The 22,558-nt window shown below is 46.9% G+C and overlaps 1 protein-coding gene across 8 annotated transcripts in view; it reads left to right on the top strand.

The window, feature by feature from the left end:
- The window catches only part of CLASP1 (cytoplasmic linker associated protein 1), a 185,097-nt gene that overhangs the window by 34,114 nt on the left and 128,425 nt on the right, over positions 1–22,558 (top strand). For all 8 annotated transcript variants that reach the window (XM_080399735.1, XM_080399733.1, XM_080399732.1 and 5 more), the window contains exons 3-8: positions 15,518–15,596; positions 15,804–15,907; positions 16,380–16,471; positions 16,558–16,633; positions 20,369–20,466; positions 21,628–21,695. In XM_080399735.1, coding sequence (XP_080255861.1) covers positions 15,518–15,596; positions 15,804–15,907; positions 16,380–16,471; positions 16,558–16,633; positions 20,369–20,466; positions 21,628–21,695 — 517 coding nt within the window. The remainder of the gene's footprint in view (positions 1–15,517; positions 15,597–15,803; positions 15,908–16,379; positions 16,472–16,557; positions 16,634–20,368; positions 20,467–21,627; positions 21,696–22,558) is intronic.

The following is a 22,558-nucleotide window of genomic DNA, read 5'->3' as shown; positions in this document are numbered from 1 at the left end:
CTCAGAGTCAGCTGGGGGTGCACTGGTTCCTCTCTGTAAAGTCAGAAACAAAAATTCTTCAAGTCCTTGCAGAAAGTGTAGGCTGAAAGGATGCTGTTTGCCTGCATGCTGCAGGTGAAAGGAGCAATAAAACCAGTGCTGGTGTTTAGTGTTATATCCCCTTTCAAACCCTCCTAAGAAGGGATTTTAGACTAAGCTCGGAGGAGGAAGGAGTGATGTTGCTTTCCATGTGTATTTTGCCTGGGATCTTGTGTTTCTTGCTGGGGACAAGTGATATAAGGGAAGTGTTGATGCTGCCATATCCTGACTTTTAGCCCTGATTATCTAGTGACCAAGAAGAATTTTATGGAAAAATAATGCAACTGAATTCATGTGTCTTGCAAAATAAAGTTACCATTATCTTGAATTATTTAATGAGTCACTCAGAAACCATCAAAACATATGTAAGGTCCACACATAACTGGGCAACTCTTCAAAGAGCCCATGTTCTATCTAGTAGCCTGAAGTAGCTTAGTAGCTAAAAGTCTGTTTCTGGAATTGTTTTTTCCCTTCCTAATACAATTTAGCTGATCATTAAGGTCTGAATTGTGTCATCAAAAGCTAAGACATGTGCAGTGATGGCTGATTCCTGTTATATTTCTGGGGAGAATGTGGATGCAAGCAGCTGGCTTCAGATTCTGGGTTTATGCTAGTGTGATGCATCAGAATCGGGCCCGTAGCAGCACATCTGAATTCTTTACCTTTTGATTGATTAAAGAAGTCAAGGTACATTAAAAAACAGTGCAGGGTCTGCACATGGCTTGCAGTTCTTTTCTTTTAAAGAAAGGGTTAATGAAGAATCTTTGCTTTGCTTCCATGTTGCGTTCTGTTTGTGGTATCTTCTTTGATATATGCATTTGAAGACAAGGAACGGAATGTATATGTGTGCGCTCAAAAAAAATTAATTCCTTTGAAGGAGGGAGGAGAAATCTCTTTAAATGGTGATGTGAGTGTACTAGTAGCTCTGCATGGATTTTCTTTTTTTTATTCCCCCCTCGTGTATAGATCTTAGGCTGAACTTCATTTGTAACTGGACTGCATGCTGGCACAGTCCCAACACTGCAGGCAAATGTATATGAAGTAGCCAAATAATACTTCTTTCCAACATACGGACAGTACTACTAGACCTCAGAGTGACAAGTTTATGATAGTGGTAATGCTCTGTAGTTACAGATGACGATATGAAAACTCTTGAAAAGCACTAGTTTGTATTTCCTATCTTGCTAGGTTGCAGGAAAGTGCTATTAACTTACAGGAGGCAAAAGATGAAGGGCAAGAAAAGACATAAACGTAGCTGGATCCCCTTTGTAATCAGTTGGTGGTGTTCATTTTGTGGAAGATTTAGCAACTGATTTGCTTGACTTTTCTTACAGTGTCTGCACTGAAGAAAAAGCAGCCACTTGATCTCTAACCTACACCACAAGTGGTATTATCTGGGAAGTATGTTAAGTTTCTTGGTCTTATCCTTGGGCATTGCCATATCTTAACTCCTTTTTCTCTAAATGATGTTCTCTAGTCTGACATAGTTACTATCTGTGAAACTCAATCTCCAATTCTTCTGAAATGGTCTCTGTGCTGTAGACTGCAAGAGGCTTGCCAGCATCAATCCCTCCTCCTTCCTGAACAAAGTTGCTGTTGACACAGACTGGTAGAGGAGTAGTAACTGGAGCCTATCACTGTGTGTGGCTCTGAAATTTTTACTTTTATCAGATGATGTCAAGTTAAACAAAACCTCCTAGATAAACCAAAAGCCCAGTGCCATTTCTTTGCTCAAAAGAACGTGCCGTTTCCTGCTACGGCTGGCAGTATTTGAACTTGACATGTATGTGCTGATCTTGCTGCCCGATCCATGTTGCAGATGCCTTATACCTGCAGGAAACCTTGTTGGAGTCCAAGATTGTCATGGATCAGATCATGTAGCTGGAGTTTTGGGGGGCTACAAGTAGTTGCCTGGGCTATACTACTATACCTGGAGAAGGATTAAAAAAATAAAACTAGTTTTGCTGTTTTACTGTCTGCCAACTAGGTCTTATTGGTGATGACACAGAAGCTTATTAAATCACTTAATGAATCAACAAGGCAGCTTCTAACTAGAACACATAAAACTGTTTCAAGTTTTAATGAACTTTTGAAGTAAATGACAACTGAAGGCCTATATGTTAAGAATCAAGTAAAACAAAGTGTTTTGTAGAAGTGAGACCAACCTGATCTAATTTTAAGCAGTGGGGTGGGGATAGCATTGAACTAGTTGGCCTTTGGATACTCGTTCTAACCTGATTTTATTGGTGAGCCCTGCTCTCATGCTAGAGGTTAAAGAGCTATTGTGTTGTTTAACTGGGTATAGAATGTGCAGTAGGGCTGGGTGGGATGGGAGGAAACAATCTGTCATCCTTTTCGTGTCAGGTTAACAATGGCATGCGATCATCTCCAGCATTGTGTATGTCTGTCTTCAGAATTCACAAGATGGCAAGTTTTGGTTCCGGGAGTTCTCAGGATGATCATGCTTTCCCTTCTGTGTAAAAGATGCTGCTTTATTTAAGACAAAAGGTAATACTAATGGGGCACTTTAATTTGGAATAGGCGCTCCAAAGTCAAGGAACCACTTTTGAAATTACAGGAGCAGGAGGGCTTGTGCAACTTTGAACCTGTATAAATTAGGAGATGAGACTGCATATAATGAAGAGGTTTCTAAGATGTGAAGGGCACATTTTTAGAGGTATCTGTGCCTGTGGATGCTGCATATTTTAGTTTAAGTTGACACCTAATTTGTGCTTTAGAAAACTGCACCAAGCCTCCCTTACAATCTTTCAGAACCAAAAATAAATAAATCCACATTTGAATGTGCCTATGATGACAGGGGACAGCTGAGTCTCTTCCTTTGCAAATTACAAATATTTCTGTTTCTTCAACAAAACCTGTTGATTTTAACCAGGAGGAACAATTTGGAAAAATTTGGAAAGTTGCTGTTGCCTTTCTCCTCTGAGGTGAAATGTAACTTGAATTCAGCAGGCTGCATTTGTTCTTCAAAGTCGCTTTTCAGTGTTGCTTCAAATTTCTGCAGTGTTGTGTTGAAAAAAACCCTCTCTTCCACCTGAAGCACGACACAGGCTCTTTTACTAAGCTGTGTTCAGATTCGTAAGTTATTGCATTTTTATAAGGGTATGCTGTGCTATTAACTACTCACATAAATACATACTATATCCTGTTCAGCAGAGTGTTCTTGTTAACAAGTGTCCAGTGAGAACAGATCTCTTTAAGAAAATAACAGAATCATGAAACAAGGCATCTGATCTTCCAAAACCACAATCAAGATGGTTATTGAAACGCTTGATTCAGCTTACCCTTTGTTATATTGAATATAATGATGGGAGTTGTGAAGGAGAGAAAAAAAACATAGTAAAAATATTGTGAAAGGTGAGTAGAGCCTGTCCAGGAGGTAGGTACCTCATTTTCTGGGCTGTGCTTCCCCAGAGTGTCAGCTCTTTGTGTACCCTGCGCTGAGCTGAGTGGCTTCTTGTGTTACGTTTATAGCTTCTGTTCCTTTGACGTATTTCAGTTTAAGAGTTCCATTTAAGACAATTAATCCAAGAGCTAATGTTTTAGTTGAACATGTAATTAATTCCTTTCTTGTATTAATCCACAAGAATTTGTGGAAGCCTGTAATGTGAGGGATGCTTGTTCATATAGCTGTAGCACTAGAACATTGATAGGAGCTATTTGCCTGACTTGTTTAAATGTGTTTCTAGAGCTGGACGTAGATGCCAAAATGTATGTCATTTTGTCCCTGTAACTTTCAGATTGGTTTTCCACTTGTGCTGTCAGCTGCTCAGATGGCTTGTTCTTTTCCCTTAAGAAAATGCTGTCTCCTTCAAGCAACACAGGATGAAGAATTCCTGTATCTTCCCTTGAGGTGCCTGTGTTGGTGTTTTGGTTTTGTGGTTTGTTTGAGGTTTTTTTTCTTCTGGACTCCACCCACCACCCAAGTGTCCCAGCAGTTTAACAGCTCTGGAGACCGGAGTGCTTCATCCGCAGGGTCAGGTACACGTAGATTGGGCTGTGTGCTACCCGTGTCAGCCCACCCTTGTGTCTCAGGTTGGATCTTGAACCAGCTGTGGCCAGGCTGCTCACGTGCACAGGTCTGCCTGTGGCTGGGCTTTCCAGGGGTGTCAATTACAGTATTTTTTTTGTAGCAGTGGGTTTCCAACAGGTTGACAATAGCCAGTATAACTTTTTCCAGGCAGATTTTATTGAGCTGCTCTCTTAGGGTGATGACAGTCACCCGTTTCAGACCTGGATCAGGTGAGTAAGATGATGTGGAGTGTAAAACGTATGGAATTGGGTTTTCCAGACAAGCCAGAACTACGCAGCTGAACCGCAGTGCAAGTGCATAGCGCTTGGTGCACGTGTTCTGCTCTGGAGCAGTCCTGCAGACATCTGCAGCCTCTAAGTGTTAAAAGCAAAAATCTACCCTTACTACCTGTGGGTGTCTCGGACCCTAGATACTTGTGGAGGGGTAGCTTGCCAGAGATCACAAAACTTCTTCGGGTTTCTGACCACATGCGTGCTCTGATGTGGCCCGAGGGTGTGCCCTAATTTAGATGCATTGTGCTTCACTATGCTGTCATATAATTGAGTATCTGTTGGAAACAACTAAAAAGGCGTCTGTTTTCAGTCTGAGGGAGGAAAACAGATGTTTTATTCTCTTGTGAGAGCTCAGTAGAGTGATGTTTCAGCTGTTGCTCTAGTTCTCAATAATGACAGCCAAAAAGGCAAAGGGACAGAATCATGGGTCACAAGGAGTTGAGGAAATGAACATATTTGGGAAGGAGAAGAATGATTATTTCTTGTGTGTTAAACAGCATGTGGGGGTTAGTTCTGGAGTATGTGGAAATCATTAACCTCAAAGTTAGCATTAGCTTTTAAATGGGCAGCAAGAGAATCTTTTTTTATCATTGATTGCTGTTTCCTAGACCAGATAGATCAAATTCTTGGAAGGTATCTACTTGCCAGAAGTTAAAGATATTAAAAATGATGCCTGAATTGATCAATAACTGTGCTAAGAGCTGAGTGTAAGAGAGCAATAGTTGTGAGAGGCTTGCATGGGTTACAGACCGGTTGGGACTCTGAGCTGGTTGGAACTGCTGAGCCAGAAGCTGTGTAGAGAGGTCTCCAGGGTGCAAGACCTGGGCCATTTGTGTCATTTCTCAGTCAAATATCCCTGGCCCCTTGCAGGATAACGCAATGGCTTAAGCAGAGTGCACGGTGACGGCTGCCCAGCTTGCAGATGGGCACTGGTGCATATGTGCTGATGCAAGGTCTGGTTCTACCTGCATAGGCACACTCGGGTGAGCAGGTCAGGACTGGGACTGTCCCCTCCTGTGTTCTTGTGGCACTTGGTTTTCTGGGGTCCTGGTTTCAGCTGGAGTTACCGGTATAGCACTGATAGTAAACTTCTGGGAGCTTTTCCTTTTAAGTTGTTTGACATGCATTGAAAAACAGCATTTAACTCTACCTTGGGGGGCAGGACTAAAAGAATGGTAAAAGAAGAAACTGGTATAGTCAACAGCTTAAACTAGTAGCTCTCAGTCTTCACTGACTTGTCTTGACAGTACTGAATAGTAAACTGTGGGGAGCATCACACTTGCTGCACAGGCTGTGCTACGTCTTGTGGCTGCTGTAGGTGCTGGGTTAGAACTAGCTCAGGTGCACCGTTCACTGGTGTAGGAAGGATTGAGAAGTATTTTAACCCATGCCTCTACGGGTCATCCTCTGGGCTTTCCTGAATGGGTCAGAAAGGTGTTTGGAATGCACTGAATCCTCCCCAAGGCTCATCTGTGAAGGAAGACCTTGGAAGGATTGCTGAAGACTTGCCTTGAGGGCAGTGCTTGCCAGTAATGCATGGGCCACTGCTGCCTCAGCACCTGGAGGGGATGGGAGCAGGAGGTGAAGGTCCAGCAGAGAAGGGCAGCATGTGTTGAGAGATCCTCTGTACTTAATAATGATGCATAGTCCAGAAGCTGGTTTCTTTGTGCTTCTTAGCACATTTGGCTTTTTACTTCATGTATCAGGGCCTTGCTTGGTCATGAGATCACTTGAAACCCTGAATTTAGTTTTGTAACTCAAGGTTTTGGAATAATCTCCTCTTGTGACGCTGGGCACAGGAACTGCTGTCCTTGAATTAATGAACGACACTTGTTGAGCCTGTCATGTGTAAAACTTGCTTGAATATCTGTAGGATGTACTGCAAGAACATGTTTTGGGTTTTTTTTTTGGGGGTGGGGTGTTGGGTTGCTTTTTTGGGTTTTTTTTTGGGGGTGTGTGTTGTTTGTTGGTTTGGTTTTTATGGAAAGTTTTGCTTGGATTCTGTTGTTTCTGAGTTGCTGTATTTGCTTCTGGGACAGTCAGCTCTGTAGCCTCATGCTTTGGGTTGTGTCTGTCTGCATCGAGAGGTGATTTTCTTTGGCTGCACATTTAAATTGTCTTATGGTTGTAGGTGGGAAGAACGTAAGGTGCCTCTTTCTTTCGCTTTTTCTTGTTAGGTGTAGTCTGACTTTCACCTTTTCTTCCAACTGCACTCTCAGGCATAGTACTTTGTGCTGTTCTTCTAAATAGTTGAACCTTTTGGGCTCTTTGGGAGCTATAAAATCAGTGCATGTTTGCTTGGCTATTGGAGTACTGCAGTACTAGTGATACTTTCCAGCAGTTCTTAGTAACGGAAAGTGAAGAAAAGAGTCTTCAGGCAGAAACTGAGGGGGAATTGCAGGTACGGATTTTGTAATTACTGAAGCTGGAATTTAGACAGGATGTAGAAGCCGTTGCCTTTGTGTGAAGCGATTGTTAATTCCCTTGTGGCTAGTTGGTCAGAGCTTCAGCTCTTACAGTCTCTTCTGGATGAAAAGATTTCAGCGGGCTATAGAAGCAGCTTTGTAGGAATAGGACTCCTGCTGAAGTGATGCCTTCCTCCGTGGAGGAAGCATTCCCTCCTGCCATCTGTGGCCCCTTTCTCTACCTAGCATCCATCTCTTCACTAACTTGGGCTATTGTCTGGCTTCCAGCAGCTAACAAAGGCATCTTGAACCTTTCTTCTTTTCTCAGTGGAGTTCTTTGTTGTTGTACTACTAGCTGTTGTGGATTATGTCGGGAGGCCCTTCTCAAGGGTGTAGGAGCGTGTGGTAGATGCTGAGCAGGCAGGCTGACTGCACAGGGCTGAGAGCTGCTGTGGAAGTTTCAGGTCTTAGGGTGTTTCTAGAGTTTTGCAAAGGCTGTGGCTACTGAAAATGCTATTGCACTCTTAATTGCATGTATCCCTTTTCTTCCCAAACAAGGCAAAGAAAAAAACCTTTGCTAGCTGTGAACTAGCAAGAGATGTTAGCATCTGGTAACTATCCTCTACTTTAGTCAGGTCAGCTTCTGTTGACTTTTCATCACGGTGGCTTCTCAGCCTCCCCGAGAGATCCCCAGGTTTTTTTCACATTACCAGCAGCTGGTGGGTCTTGGCTGAGTTTGCACCTATTTGGTGCCCTCCTCGTGAGGCTGTCCGTGCAGCCTGTCATCACTGTTTTGCAGGATCGCTGTTCCTCATAAAAGCTTATACTGTATGGTGTAATCTGGAAGTGCAGATGTTCAGAAGTGTGGGAACTAGCAGTCAAGGGGAGTAGCTGGATATTTAAGCATCTTCACAATTCTCACTACTCTTCTTGAGCCCCAAGGGAACAGAGAAGACTGATTATCTGCTAGGTTGTGTTTTTGCCTTGGTTTTCCAGATGCTGTCTAAGCCCTCAGAAGCACTTCTGTTTCAATTTTGAAATGTGCTGAGCAGTTTCTGTTCCTGTATGTGTTAGAGATGGAGTCAGGGTCAGTGCTTCTGTGCTAGGAGCTTTGAGATGCTTCAGCTAATGTGGTTCTGCCTAAAGGCAAATTACCAGTGTGATTTCTCGCTTTGTGCACTGTAGCAGGCTTTTGCCTCTAATGGAGGGGAAAAGAGTTCTATTAGGTAAACCAACCTGGTCTCTTAATAAGGCACATCACTACACTAGCAATTTACTAGTTGCCATAATACAGGCTTTCAGTTTTCCCATGAAAAAGAAAGCAAGGCATTGCAATGGCTTTTTTCATTTCCCTAACGTTTTCTTGTTGCTTTTCTGTAAGGGAGATCCTAGCACTCATTGTATGATGCTTCATTTTGCCTTGAGCTCCTGAGATGCAACTTGTCACCAAAACTACAAGTGCATTCAAGGATGTGGTGGGCCTGATCCCCAGCTGACGCCCACAGGCATGATCTCATCGGTGCTCACAGAGCTTACATCCATTTTTCCTTACTGGCTGAGGACCTGACTGTAAGTGTAAGTGCTCAGCTGGGAGCAGCAATGGAAACGTACAGAATAGTGGCAGTGTTTGTAACTAAGATATTTAACTGCTTTCTGGTGAGGAACCAAAAGCAATAGCAGTTGGTAGTACAGGTGTTTCATTTTTGATGTTTTCTGTGAAGACACTAAGCACTGAGTACTGCTATGCAGATATCCTACATGTAAGGTGCTGTGAAAACAGGACTGGCGTTCTGAAACAGTGTTTGCTGCTGCTGCTTTTTAGCAGTGTTGGGGGTAATTGAGACAGGAAAGTGTGATTTAAATTGGGACTCTGCCTTCAACTGCAGAGTCTCATAATACATTACCATGAGTACTGCTGCAGCACGGACTGTAGTTTTTGTCAGTAGTGATTTACCTGCTGTGCTCTCTGGAGCTTTGCTTGATCAGGCTATAAATGGCACCTGTGCTCCACAGCAGTGACTGCAACTTGTGATTCCCTTTGTGTCCTTTGGACAGAGCCTGGTAGTTACATGCTGCTCCTTCTCACCATGGTTGTGTGCAATCGCTCAAGGACCAGTGCAAAAGAGGATGTATTTGTTACTCTTTGGTATGTACCCCTTCAATTGCACTGAGCAGAGGCAGGACAGAGAGCAGTGTGGCTGGGGCTGACTTGCTCCAGCTCTTTCACCTAGGACATACTCGTCAGCTCTCCTGGAATCGGATATCCACATTTCAGAGTGATCATGTTCTTCTAAGCATCCCTCCATTTTTCTTTGTAGGATTTTCTGTAGTGCTGCCTTCTTGCTCTGTGGTGTTTCCTTGAACTGGTTTGAATTTCTTGTGTGTTCTGTGAAGTCTGTAACTCTTGCATTAGGAGGCAACTGGCTTTTCTGTTGGCTTTTTTTACTGGATCCAGAACATAGTTCTTGGGGGTTTTTTGCTTCTGCATGGGAAATGTGCCCTTGTGTCCTAACAGTAGTTGTCAGAAATGATCACTGTGGGGATGTATTTTAACACTCATTCTTAATACCTCCCAACATTTAAATGACCTTAGTCTTTCTGGGATTTATTTCACCCTAGAGCTATGCATTATTTATCAAGTTGCTCCTCTGCTCCCAGGTCTGTAAATGAAGGAGAACTTTCAATAACCAGGTTTTTTCTCATTTTGCAAGGGCTGGAGGTTTCATTGGGTGTTTTGATTCAGCCATTTCCATCAGTCCAGTAGTGATTCCTGGCAGGGTTGTCTCTTGTCACGTGGGCTTTACTGTCCTTAATCACTGTCGCATAGTGCTGCACTATTGTAGGATAGGTGAGTTGCCATCAAATAAGCTGGCCCGCTGGATTCTGGGGTGGGCAGTGGTCCTTAATTCATAGAAGATGCTTGATTTTGTTTTTTTTACAAGCAGTAGTTTAAAAGTGCTGAGACATGTGCTCCGAGCTCTATGTTATGTGGGAGCAGTGAGGGGATTAAGAAGATGGGCTGATCGCAGCTCTCCACTCCCAGACGACTTGTGGGAAGTTGTGTTGCCCCTTGTGTTGTACAAGTGAGGCATTTGCCAGAGGCTCAGGTGCTTGAGATTGTAGCGTGTGTGCTCTGCAGTAGTACTGGCTGTCATCACAGTGAGAAAAGCAGACTCAATTGACCTGCAAGGGTCAATACGGTCACAGGGGCGCCAGGCAGTGTTGGCATGGAGGTATGGGGAAGATAAACCTGCAGGGTGATGTAGAACAGAGCCAAGGACTGAGGGAGTACCACAAGCACTGAAGATTTGGGAACCTGCTTGGGTGGAGATGTACAGGGTGGTCAGTACCTCCTGGATTTTCCTTTGAGATGGTAACACAGGAGAGACAGCATGAGCAGCCTGGGCTTACAGTGGGCAAAGAAGAGCGAGGCATCTCTTGATGTACTGCCAGGAGAAGTGGAAAGGTCTTCCAGCATGAGGTAGGAGAGACTGGGAAAAGTGATACAGAGATGAAAGCTGTTGTCTCGTTTAAGTGTGGTGCTAGTCTGATTTGCTGAACAGTTGCATGCTGTGCTGTAAGGAGAGTTTCAGCGCTGATACTCTCCAGTGCACAGGATCTGGCCTCCCTGCTAGGGAAGGACAAGAGTGTCAGGGATGTTCCTGACCTACTGTGACTGTTCTCAGCCATAGGTACTGTCAGTGTTTGATCTGGTATTGCTTAGTGTAATTCCCTTTTCTGGGTAGAATAATTTTGATCAGCTGTATAGAAGGGCAGAAAAACCCTCTGAAAGTTTTCCGTAGCTCTTTTTCCCATTCTTCTAAATCCGGAACAGACGTCTGGCCTCTCATCAGTGTCTTAGAAGAAAAGTCACTATAAGGTTGCTCTGTTTGGAAATTTAAATTCCTACATTAATTAGTTAAATCTTCTCAGTCTCACAGATGTAGAAATACATCTGTAGATGATGAGAAATAAAAGGGGCATTTTTCTTCCAGGAAGCTACTCCAACAGACTGTGGTCCATGTTCCAATGAAAAAAGTTATATCCAAATGAAGCAGCTGCTCTCGAGGCATTGCTGTATTGAATGGCAAATCAATGGCCCAGTGTCCAAACTTGTGGATTTTGAAGGTGGTGTCTGTGACAGAATGGATGGTATTTCATGGATCTAGAGAAAGAACCCAGAAATAACTGTTTCCAGTCTCCCTGCTGTTCAGCTCTGACCACAGGTTGTAGTCGTACCACGAAAAGCACTTGTGCTACTGTTGCTGCCTTCTTGTTTGCTGCTGTTGGTTTTGCAAGTTGCATTGTACAGAATAGCTCCTATAACCTGTGCTTGTACTAGGATTGTTGGGCTAGGGTGATGCACTCATGTTGCCAGTACAGATGTGAATCCTGCCTTGGAATGTGAAATGTTAATTCTAGAACAGTGAAAGGAGATGGATGTCCTGCAGGGTGTATTTGGTTATACTCCTGTGCAGATAGCATACAGCTGTTAGCGTTTCATAAGCTAACTTCATGTTTCTGTCTGCTGTTCCTCTGTCTGCCAGGAGTTTTGTTATTGCTGTGGTGACCCAAAATATGTACCTGACTTTAGCTGACATTTGTAAATTCAGTTTTAACTTTAGCTCTTGCTTGGTCTTGTGTGCCCAGTTCAGTTGTGGTGGATATTTCATGTCTTGAGGAATTAGAAGTGCTCCCTGACTGATTAGCACTAGTCGTCAGGCAGGTGGTGATGTGGGGCATTTGGTGCTTATCTCAGACTTCTCAATGTGTAAGCTGAAGTGTTCTCATTTTCCACAAATATATTTACTTAAAATATGCAAGTGCTTCTGCATGTCTTTGTTTATGAATCCAAAGGATTATGTAAGCAAGTGTTAAAAAATACCTGGTTGAATTCTCTTGCAAAATTTTTTATGTTGAGATTTAGAAGTTTGTCTTCCACCTCTCTCCCTTCCTTCAAGAAAAACCTAACGGACTGCAAAGTGAAATAGCCAAGCTCTGTCACCACAACGTTGGAGATAAAGAAACGAAGAATGAAGCTAGCTGGGATAGGAACTGTATCTCCAGTACTCCCATTCTGGTCCCACGCTGCCAGGTGTGGAAGGTCCAGCAGGGTGAAGCCAGCCTGTGGGGATGTGCTGCTCAGCCCATTGCTGACTCCCTGCAAGAGGCATGGGATAAAGGTTCGCGCGGCAGCTGCCACATCCCTGCCGCATGTGGCATGGTGCGGAGAGTGGAGGAAAGGGCTCGTCTCTTCCCTGCTACAGCCTGGATCTGCTGTGTTAGGGCAGGCTCTGGTGGCAGCCCGAGGCTGTGATTCACTCTGGTCACTGGTGCTGGACAGTGCAGCTCCCTTTCTCGCCCTTTTCCGGAGGCGCGTTTAGGTGTGTCTTGTCTTAAGCTGTGTTGGATGCATTTATTTGTCTGTCACGCTTGGTGAGCATTTACTGTTAGAGCAGATGATGGTAGGCTGGCCGTTCTCTGATACGTGGAGCTGCCTGCAGGCCTTTCAGCATCACCCGGGTATTAATGGACAGTTACCGTTCAGTTACCTGAAGTTTTTGGTGGTCTATTAAAAAAAAAAAAAGGGGGGGGGGGGAGGGGAAGTATTTTCTCTGTTGGGAAAAGGCTTTGTTGCATCCAGGATCCCAGTAAAGAGCCTTCTTTACTGGGAATGTTGGTGCCTTGAGACCTGGCAGTTGGAGGGAGGCAGGAGAAGGGCTTGCTGGCAGCCCTTAGCGCCTATGGAAGGTACTGGGATATAACAAAGCAGCAGCAGGTGCCAATTGAGCTGAACACTGGATTGCTCAAATTGCTTTGTTGAGTGTCTTGGGGAGCCTTCAGGAGTCAAATAAGCAAAGTGGCAGAGTTGTAGACCTAGGGCTGTGTCACTGTGTGTTCCTGCAGTGGGTTTGGGAGACCTAGGATGACTCTTTCTGGGACCTGTATAAAGTAGGGGGCTAAGAGCAGTGGCTGCTGAGCTGGTATTTTCTCATCTGAGGGCTGGGGGCTTGTGAGTTGAGTCCTGCTTTGCCTGGAGCACAAGCAAGACCTGTGCTGATGCAAAGGCCTGGAATAGCTCCGTAGTTATCAGCACTGCAGTGTTGTCTGGAATTTTGGATAGAGAGCTATGCTTCCTGTGCCACGGAGTGGAGCGGTGCCTGCCAGCTGGCATCCCCGAGGAGAGCGGTGGCTGCTGGCGGCTGGTCCCTGCTCTGGCCCTGCACTGACAGCCCCCTTGCTCCTGAGGTTCCTCCTGGGTGTTGGTGTGTTCATTCGGGCAGAGCTTGATAACCACTTCAGGGGTAAACCGAGGTGGGCTCTTCAGTGTGGTCAACCCAGTGTAACAAGGGCTGGAAGTCAATTAATTCTTCATTCATTTGCCACACATACCTCAGGTTTTGTGTCCTTTCTCTCTCTCATGGACCTGTTGGATTTCTCAGTCTATATGTGGCTTCAACTTTCTACCTCAGACCATCCCAAGTTTGAGGTACGTTGGGCTTGAGAAATGAATCCAGTGTGGTAGGGGGTAACACCTTGTCCCCCCAGTGGTGGTTTGCTCAATAGCTGTGCAAGCCACCGGTGTAATCGTTGTGCTAATGAGCTCTCCGTTTCTGTCAGCGTAAGAGCAAAAAGTCTTGGGAGGCTTCGCTCACCCTCATCCGCTCCTGGGGGCGAACTGCAGGGTGGCTGGCTGTGTTTGCACACTGCATCTGTTCCCTTTAAAGTTTGAGTGATGAGTTCCCCTCGCTCTTTCTGGCTTGCAGCAGTTTGAAGAAGAGATGGATCCCTTCCTCTCCTGGGATCAGATTTATCCCTGGGGCACACCTCCGTACCTAGGCAGCACACTTACTTCTCGGAGCAGGATGCTGCTGTGCTGGGGCTCGGATCGGCCAGCCGTGAGTGGGGCTGGCGTTCAGAGTCCCCTGATCTTCCTTTAAAAGCATCTCTTGGCTGATGCGGGTCGGGAGCCCACCCTGCTGCGGGGCTCTGCTGCCGTGCCTCAGCCAGGAGGAGCGGAGCAGGCAGCGGTAGGTAGGGCTCAAGGCAGCTGGCTGAGCATTTCTCAAGGGTAGATTAAATCCAGCGCGCAAGATGAACGTGAAAATGAAAGGCAGTGTACAAAAGCACGAGGAAGATTCTCCTTTGGCATACGGACAGGTTCTAGGTCTGCCGGCATGCTGCAAGTGGCGTCGAACGGGAGGAATGACTGGGAGCTCTAGGCGTGATGGAGAGCGCCGCGGGGGCAGCGCTGTGCTGGGGGGCGCTGGGGTCCCCCGTACCCGGCGGCGTTGGCTGGCCGCGCTGCCGGCGGCCCCCTGGCTGCTGTAGGGCCGGGCTGCGGCGGACCCGTGTGCCCGGCGGCGGGTCTCGGCCCGGCCACCTGCTCCGCACGGAGCGCCGCGCGCGGGTGCCCACCGGTACCGGGGCGGCCGGGGTTGGGGAACGCAGCGGGCGCGCGCGCCCCGGTGCGAGGTTCCAAAAATTGCGCCGCGCGCGAGGCGGGCGCCGGTGTGTTGCGTGAGGCGTTAGCAGTGCCGCCCTCACCACGCGTTCATCGGGCGGCCGCGCAACCCCCAGATAAGGACGGTTACCGGGCGCTGTGCCGCTCCCCCGCTAGGGGAGAGCTAACCGCCGCATCGGTGCGGGCGAGGGGCGGCGCGCACCCGGACCCGCTCCCCCCCGCCGCCCGGCTCGGCGGCGCGCCCCGCTTCGGGGGCGGCTCGGGGAGCGGCGTTTCCGTCTCTGTCTGAGCGCCGGTTTAAGCCTTTTCGTGGGCTGTGGCGGCCGTACCCAGAGTGCACTGCGCCAGCCGGGAGACTATTTGCATAGGGGGCTGGCCAGGCGAGCCGGGCGGCGACGCAGCGCGCCCTCTGTCGACCGGCCGCGGCGCTGCCCGGCCCGCCCGCCCCGCCTGCAGCCCCGGCCGTGCGTGCCGCGCGGTGTGTGTGTGTGTGTGTGTCTGTCCGTCCGTCCGGTGGCGACACCGCCTGAGGGGCCTGGCTGTCCGTCACACTTCTAGGGCTGCTAACCTCGGGGCTTTACTAAAAACCTGCGGAGAGCTGTCCGACACCAGAGCTGGCCTCGTTTATAGGGTCTTGCTAAGTGCATAGCATGCACGCCCCGCAGTCCGTGCGGTACAGTACGTATGGGTTTGTAGCTACTGCGTGGAGTCGGGCAGAGCGGGTTGTCTGATCTGCAGCCTGTCCCGGGGCTTCTCTCAAATAAGGTGCCTTTCCCTGGGTTTCAGTTATGTCTGAAAAGTGCTGGGTTTAATTTCTGCAAGTGAATAATTAAACAGCTGTTAGCGCACAGCATTTTCTAATTATAAGTGTCATAATTAGAATTAATTAGAAAAGCTAGTTACAACAAATACCAACGCTGTTATGCATGTGTATGCGTACACTGCACATACATATGTATGAATTCAGCATTGAGCAGCAACAGCAGTTGCTGGCTTTCTCAAGCTCTTGGCAGTGGATTTTGGCTTGTACGTGCCACAGGGAGCAATAATTTGGCAAATAGCCTTTTGTGTTTGCAAAGCACTCTGCTTGTCCGGCAGAAGCCACGCAGGGAAGAGCTGTGTGTGTGGGCACAACCCTGCGGCGGGAGGGAGGGAGCCTGTGCCCACGCTGCTGCCCGGGGCATGTTGGCTGAGGGGGGACAGGGGCTGCAGCTAAAGCACCGTCTGTCCTCTGCTCTGCTCGCAGGTGGTTCTCCTTGGCATTGACATCCTTTCCGCGCTCGTGTCCCGCTTGCAGGATCGCTTCAAGGCCCAGATTGGCACAGGTAAGGGGTGTGTGTGTGTGGGGGGGGGTGGCTGCTGCACACGAAGCCCTGTTCTGCCCTGGAGGGCACAGGGAGGCTGGTGGTGGTGTCAGGCTATGCGGAGGGGTGGGAGGGCTGGGCTGGGGGCAGAGCAGAGAGGCTGTGTCACTGAGATAGTTTTCTTTTGAGGGATGAGGGCTTTGGATGTTCCTGTTTTCCTTTCCTCAGTGCTGCCAAGTTTACTCGATAGGCTGGGAGACTCTAAGGATTCGGTGAGGGAGCAGGATCAGACCTTGCTGCTGAAAATCATGGATCAAGCTGCTAACCCTCAGGTATGCTCAACAGCCCTTTGCAGCCTGACTGACTGGCTGCTTAAAAAGGAGAACTTTTTTCTGTCAGAGGGTTTTCTTCTGTGGCTCTGACATGGCTTCAGCTCTTTAATCCCTTGTTATATTTGCTTCACCTGAGAATGCTGTTGCATGTCAGGATACACGTGGGAGCGGGAGTGTCAGCAGACTTCCTAAGGATGGGATGAGTGAATGTCAGAGTAGTTGTTCTGGGTGGGTTTTGGAAGGTACTTGCTTTCTGTAAGTAAAAGTACTGTTTCAGCTAGTGGGGAGTTCCTGTGAAGCCAGTACAGAACAAAGAATTGTGTCTTTCTACTTCTTGTCCTGCTCTGCTTGAGTGGATGTAAAGCTTATATTTAAGCTCCAGTGATGTTACAGTGTATGCCTGTTGGAAGAAAGAATCTGTCTCTTTCCTCGCCTCCTTTTTCCCTGTCTCACCTTTTTTTGTCTCCCACAGTACGTATGGGACAGGATGCTAGGAGGATTCAAACACAAGAATTTCCGGACAAGAGAAGGGATTTGCCTCTGCCTTATTGCAACACTCAATGCGTAAGTGAGAGAACCTCCTGCAAACCTGTGTTATGTGCACAAGCCTGCTCTGTGATTCACACCAGCGCTCTGCTCTTTGTTCCCAGATCTGGAGCTCAGAGTTTAACACTGAGTAAGATAGTGCCACATATATGTAACTTACTCGGAGATCCAAACAGCCAGGTAAGCTTTTGCCATGAGTCATGTCTAAAGGTTATGCCAGTTGCCTTGTTGGTAAGTGGGGTGCTGCGTTCTGGCTGGTAAATTAGCTAATTGTGCTGCTGGTGGTGAACTGTGAACAATGCTGTTCGTGAAGAGCCCTTGGCTGGTTTTGAAGAGGTATGATTTGAAGTATGCTTAAACCAGCATATCAATTACTCCAAGAATTAAACAGAACATGAATCTGCAGATGAGATGAACAGAGCAGGAGCCCTTTGTTGGGAAGGGAACTCTTGTGCCTTACAGCCTGAGTGCACGGGAGGTTGCAGGGGGGTACCCTTGGGCTCAGTGCAGCACCCGTCACCTTCAGAGAAGAACCAGTTTGGGCAGGGAGTGCAAATGGGACCAGTTGCACAGCTTGGCGATGTGTGCTGCTGGAAGTTGTATAGGGAGATCTTGAATAAGGCGTGGAGGGAAGGTACCTGAAATCAGTGGTGGAAACTAAATGAAAATATGTGCTGGAAAAAATCTGTCACTTGTACATGCATTTTGTCCTGCCCTGGACAGGACCCAACCTGAAATTAGATGCCAATATATGAGGTTAATGAGGAGAGGGAGGTGGGGAAGCAGGGTTCAGACCCATGTCATGTAACATGTGCTACCAGTTTTTGAATATTCCTGTTGCCCTCTGAGCACGGGTGACACGAATGTGACCAGGTCTGGAGCAGGTGTTTAGCTGGAAGGAAGTGTGGGGCAGCCAACTGGGGAACAGGTTTACATGGGCTGACAGGAGTCGGACGGATCCCACGGCTGTCAGGGCCTCCCCTTGCTGAAGAGGAGGATGAGTGTGAAGCAGCTTTCCCTTGCGGCTTGTTCCGGTGCAGGAGGATAAACCTGTTACCCCAAGAAGTTTCTGTGCAAGTTTAATGTTCAGGGTCCTTCGTGGTTCTGAGCTGTGACTGAGCAAGTTGTTACTCCTCATGGGGGTACTGGGTTTAGGACCTGGAACTGCTGCACAGACTGACCTTGCTCTTGCCATCGGTGAGCTGTTGAATGAATCGGAAAGTTGGTGAGTGCATTGAAACGGGATTTCCCTCTGCACTGCCTCTTCCATGTGCCTGGCACAGCTCGTTATCCTGGTACCCAGCTGCTGGGGGAAATGAAGCTGATCTCTTGTCCCTTCCCCTGGGTCTGGTTCCTCATCCCCAGAAAGCCCGTGCCGTAGCCGGTCAGACACAGATTGCTGTCAAAGCAGCTCCTGGTTGAGCAGGGGCTGGTCCTGGGCTCCCCTGGGGCGGCTTCTCAGCTGCTGGTGCCGCCTCTCTGCTGCGGGTGCCTTCTGCCGAGCTCTGGGGGATGCCCGGTCAGTGCTGCCCCTCTCTTGGCGAGAGGCGCTGGGAGAGCACAGAGCCGGGCCGAGGGCCCTGGTTTTGCCTTTTGCTGTGGACGTGGAAGCTCTTCCTTTTTCAGAAGGAGTGGTTTTGTTGTTTTCAGCTAACGCAGTTGTGTAACTCGGTGAGCACCCAGTATGCCAACAGTATTTAAACTATGAGTACTTTCTCAAAAATCAAATTGAGCATTAAAACTTTGTTACTGTTGTGGTAGAGTAAACCAGGCATGATAGCAGGGGCTCCCAGCCTTACCCGGTATGGGTTTGCCCATCCTGCAGCCGTGTCTCTGAGCTTTACGTGCATGGACAGTCCTTCCAGCTCACGCAGTCAGGACCTGTGGCCGGCCGTGCTGTGTGCTGCAGCTGCAGGGGGCACGGTGGCAGGCTGGAGGTACGGCACAGCTTCTCCGTGTGCCCCGGCTGCTGATGCCTGTGCCTGGGGCAGGCGGACTGGCCGCGGGTGAGCGTGAGAGCGGGTGCTGCCACCTCTCCTCCCTGGCTGTCGGAGGCAGTGTGAGGCTGGGTTAGGGTCTGTGACCCCAGAAACTGGGGACACCAGAGTCCCTCCTGAGTTGTGCCCAGAAGTCCTGCCTGGTGACGCATAGGGCTGATGAGCAGAGAGAGGAGAGGCAAGACTGCAGAGTGAGGGCTGGCATGAGCGAGGATGGGAGTTTGGAAACAGGCAGCGACTTGCTGAATGGGAAGCTGTGCAGCAGGAGAAGGGAACAAGATGCACGTGAGTCAAGTGTTAGGATATTTTTTGGCTAAGGAACAGGGTATGTGTGCCAGCCCTTTGACTCTAGCCTCTTTGGTGAATGGTCTAGACCGCAAGTCTTATGAGCAGCTTATCTTCTCCCAGATAACAAGTGACAGGACAAGAGGAAACGGCTTCAAGTTGTGCTTGGGGGGGTTTAGATTGGAGATTAGGAAAAATTTCTTCCCTGAAAGGGTGGTCAAGCATTGGAACAGGCTGCCCAGGGAGGTGGTAGAATCACCGACCCTGGAAGTGTTCAAAAAGCATGTAGATGTGGTGCTTAGAGACGTGGTTTAGTGGTGGACTTGGCAGTCCTGAGTTAATGCCTGGACCTGATGATCTTAAAGGTCTTTTCCAATCTAGATGATTCTGTGATTCTATAGGTGAGTCTAGCTTGTGCCCACAAGAATCCTGTGTCTAGTTGTGATGTGTGTGGGTGCTTGGGTAGCTGCCAGGGCGTCCCATGAGAAGCAGAAGTGCACGGTGCCATAGGTATTTCTGTAGACAGGGCAGACAGTTTACCTTCTCAGCCTGCTGTGACTGATGGAAGAAGGGGATTCAGTACAGAAAGATGACGCTTTAATCAGATTTGTGGCTTTTCTGTTGGGTAGAGGGAAGGATGTGCTCAGCCATTTCTTGCAAATCAGTTTGGAAAATATGCAAAATTCATGGTGACTGGGCTGATTGATTCCCTCCCTCCATACTTTGTTGTAAACACAGAAATGTGAGTTTGAAAGATGGTGTATTTGGTTTGTGTGGCAATGTTTTTTTTTTTTTGTTTGGTGTTTTTTGGTGTGTGTTTTTTTTTTTTTTTTTTTTTTTGGTGGGTGGGGCTCAGGGCCATCTTCTGTGAGAGGCTTCTAGAAGCTTCCCCCATGTCTGGTGGAGCTGATGCCAGCCAGCTCCAAGAAGGACCCACCACTGACAACACCACACTGTTAGTGATGGTGGGTAGCATAGTTAAGAAGGGGTGAGGGGTGGAATCTACACAGCAAATTGCTGTGTATTGCTATGTGAGAGCAACAGCCCTGCAGAGACCTAGGTCAGGGCAGATGGAGGGCAGGAGGTGCTCCAGGCACAAGTGCAGGTTCCCCTGCAGCTCATGGTGAAGACCATGTGCCCTCAGCCCATGGAGGTCCGGAGTGGAGCAGGTACCTATTTGCAGCCCGGGAAGGACACCACGCTGGAGCAGGGGGATGCCCGAGGGAGGCTGTGACCTCCTGGAAGCTCACATTAAAACTGCTATTAAACCCCAGGTTTTTATACTAGCAATATAAAGTTTATTTGTGTGTGTCTCCTTGCTTTTTTTAATCCAGTAAATGTACCTGTTGCACACGGTGGGTGGAATTTGGCAAAGGTAGCAGAGCTCCCTGCATGTGTCCCTATGTACAAAGCCTTTCATCTTATCTCTTGACTGCCTTTTCAATTAAATTAGACCTGCTGATACTGCTAATATCTGAAACGCAGGGATGGAAGCTCCTTCATGAACTCTGTAGTAATGCCTATAGTGGCAACTGTTGGTGAGAAATACTCAAATTTCTTTATCCAAGGTCAGGCAGGAGTTTATCTATTTAAATTATAAAGGTGATTAATTTCTCTCGTATCTCACGTTCAGGTTCGAGATGCAGCAATAAACAGCCTTGTGGAAATTTACAGACATGTTGGTGAACGTGTAAGGGCTGATCTCAGTAAAAAAGGATTACCCCAATCTCGGTAAGTTGAAAATGTCCTTATGTCTCCAATAGTTTTGGGCTGCTTTTTATTCCCTTCCTTCTTTTAGAAGGCTTCAGGAGCTGCATGACTGAACCTTTTCCTGGAATCAGTGCTTGGTTTTTCTGTTTTTTTTGGGGGTATTTTTTTGTTTTCATCCTACAAACACTTACTCAGGTTTCATTTAATGTGGATCCTGTACCTTTGCCCAAGTATGCCATAGGATCTTTGGAAAACCGGTAAAATTATTACAGATGTGTAGTTAATGGATTTAAGATTTGCCGTGTTTTTCCTGTATGTTCTGCATGTGTAGAGGACACTTCGGAGTAGCCTGTGTTTATGCAACTTAGTAGGCTGTCATAAAGAAAAAAACCCCTACAGCCAATATCATCAGTTCCAAGGCTTTATTAAAAGAACAAACAAACAAATAAAACAAATCAAATGAACAAAACAACCCCAAAGTCCTATCCCTCTGCTTCTGCCACTTCAGGTGTGGTAAGAAAGCTGCTCTGCATCTTGCCGCAGCCTCTGGCGCGCAGGATGGAGTAGGTCAGACCTGAGGATGGAGTGGCTGGCAGCGTGTCCGTGCACAGAGGGAGGAGGGAAGGGGTTGTTTCAGGGGTGGGCTGCACGCAGTGGGAGGCAGTGCTGTTGCCTTCTCTTATTCTCCAGCAAAAGCATCTTCTGCCACAGTGTGGCTTAAAGTAATAAATTCTCTGGGAAGGAATAATGAGATGTGGTAAGGATCTTCTGCTCTACCAGGTCTGTGCCATGAATGGGAAAGAAGCATCAGGGCTGAAGACAAATTGTGAAGTTTTTTTTAGTTGTGGGTTGTTTTTTTTATATTTCTGCAAATAGTATAGCCAGAGTGGTAATGAACTAGAAATGCATCCACAATTAGGCATGCCACATCTTCAGTCATGTAGTGTTTCCAACTGTATCTCTTACACCTCTGTAGTATCAGTTGTTTCTCTGTTTTTCTCATCAAATGTTGCATGTTGTGATTTTACTTCATTTGAAAATAATTTCCCTCCACACTGATGTTTTTGACAGTGCTCCCAATGACCTGAGTAAAGCAAAATTTGTGCTGTAACATCTTAAATTAGAAGATTCCTAAAAATTAAATTCAACTCTTCATTATGTATTTCTCTATCTTTCAAACAGGTTGAATGTAATTTTTACAAAATTTGATGAGGTCCAAAAATCTGGAAACATGATCCAGAGTTCAGGTGGTGAGTAGAAGCACTTGTTTTCTCTTTTTGGTGTTTTTAGCAATTTTCAGTGGGTGAGGCATTCAAATGGACACAGAGCAAGCATTCTGTTAGGGAAAACAAGTGTGGGTGATTGTTCAGAAATAGACACATAGCTTTTCCAGCAAATAAAAATGATGTTTAGTTAATCTGCTCTGTCTCCCTAGTAGTATCAGCAGGAGAATGAAGCATAAGTTTCAAGAATAGAAGGTGTTCTTAGGGCTGTCCTCCTTTTCCTCTTGAGCTTCATTAGGGAAATACATCTTTTGTTGTCAAGTCCGTGTGCATCTTTGTTAAAATTGTTCATAAGGTAAATTAAATAGTAACTTGAGAGAAGAAGCCTTTTCAGTTTAATGCCCTAAATAGTACAGAAAGGGTACATATCAATGTGTTAGTGTTCCATTTAAAGCTGGTATTTTTTTAGGGATTGTATTTTGCAGTTCCTAAGTTTAGGTTCTTATGTTTATGGTAGTCAAAAGATGCTTATCAGAGCCTTAATTCTGTCTTCATGTCTGAGACTAGTGTTTTGCTTACTCTAAAAACAAGTGTGTATTACTGCTTTTCCTATAGGTAAACTTATGAGCTAGAAAGTATTTTTAATAAGGAATTTTTTAGGAATAGATTTTTGAGAGAATTCATGGTCAGGGAATTCATCTTTCTGCCAAGAGCAGAGCAGAGATGAAGAATGTAGGAACCTGCAGTACTGAACCCACTGAGCTCACACCCTCTGCAAGGCCAAGAGCAGGAGAGGTGATGTCCCCAGTCTTTCCCACCATGCTCTCAGAAGCCAAGAGAGCAGAGGTCTCTGCTTTTTAAAATTGCAACAAATACCTTTTTCACTTCTC

Source organism: Falco punctatus (genome assembly GCF_963210335.1).
Source record: "Falco punctatus genome assembly, chromosome: 8".
Taxonomy (NCBI): domain Eukaryota; kingdom Metazoa; phylum Chordata; class Aves; order Falconiformes; family Falconidae; genus Falco; species Falco punctatus.
This window is presented reverse-complemented; position numbering and strand designations above follow the sequence as displayed.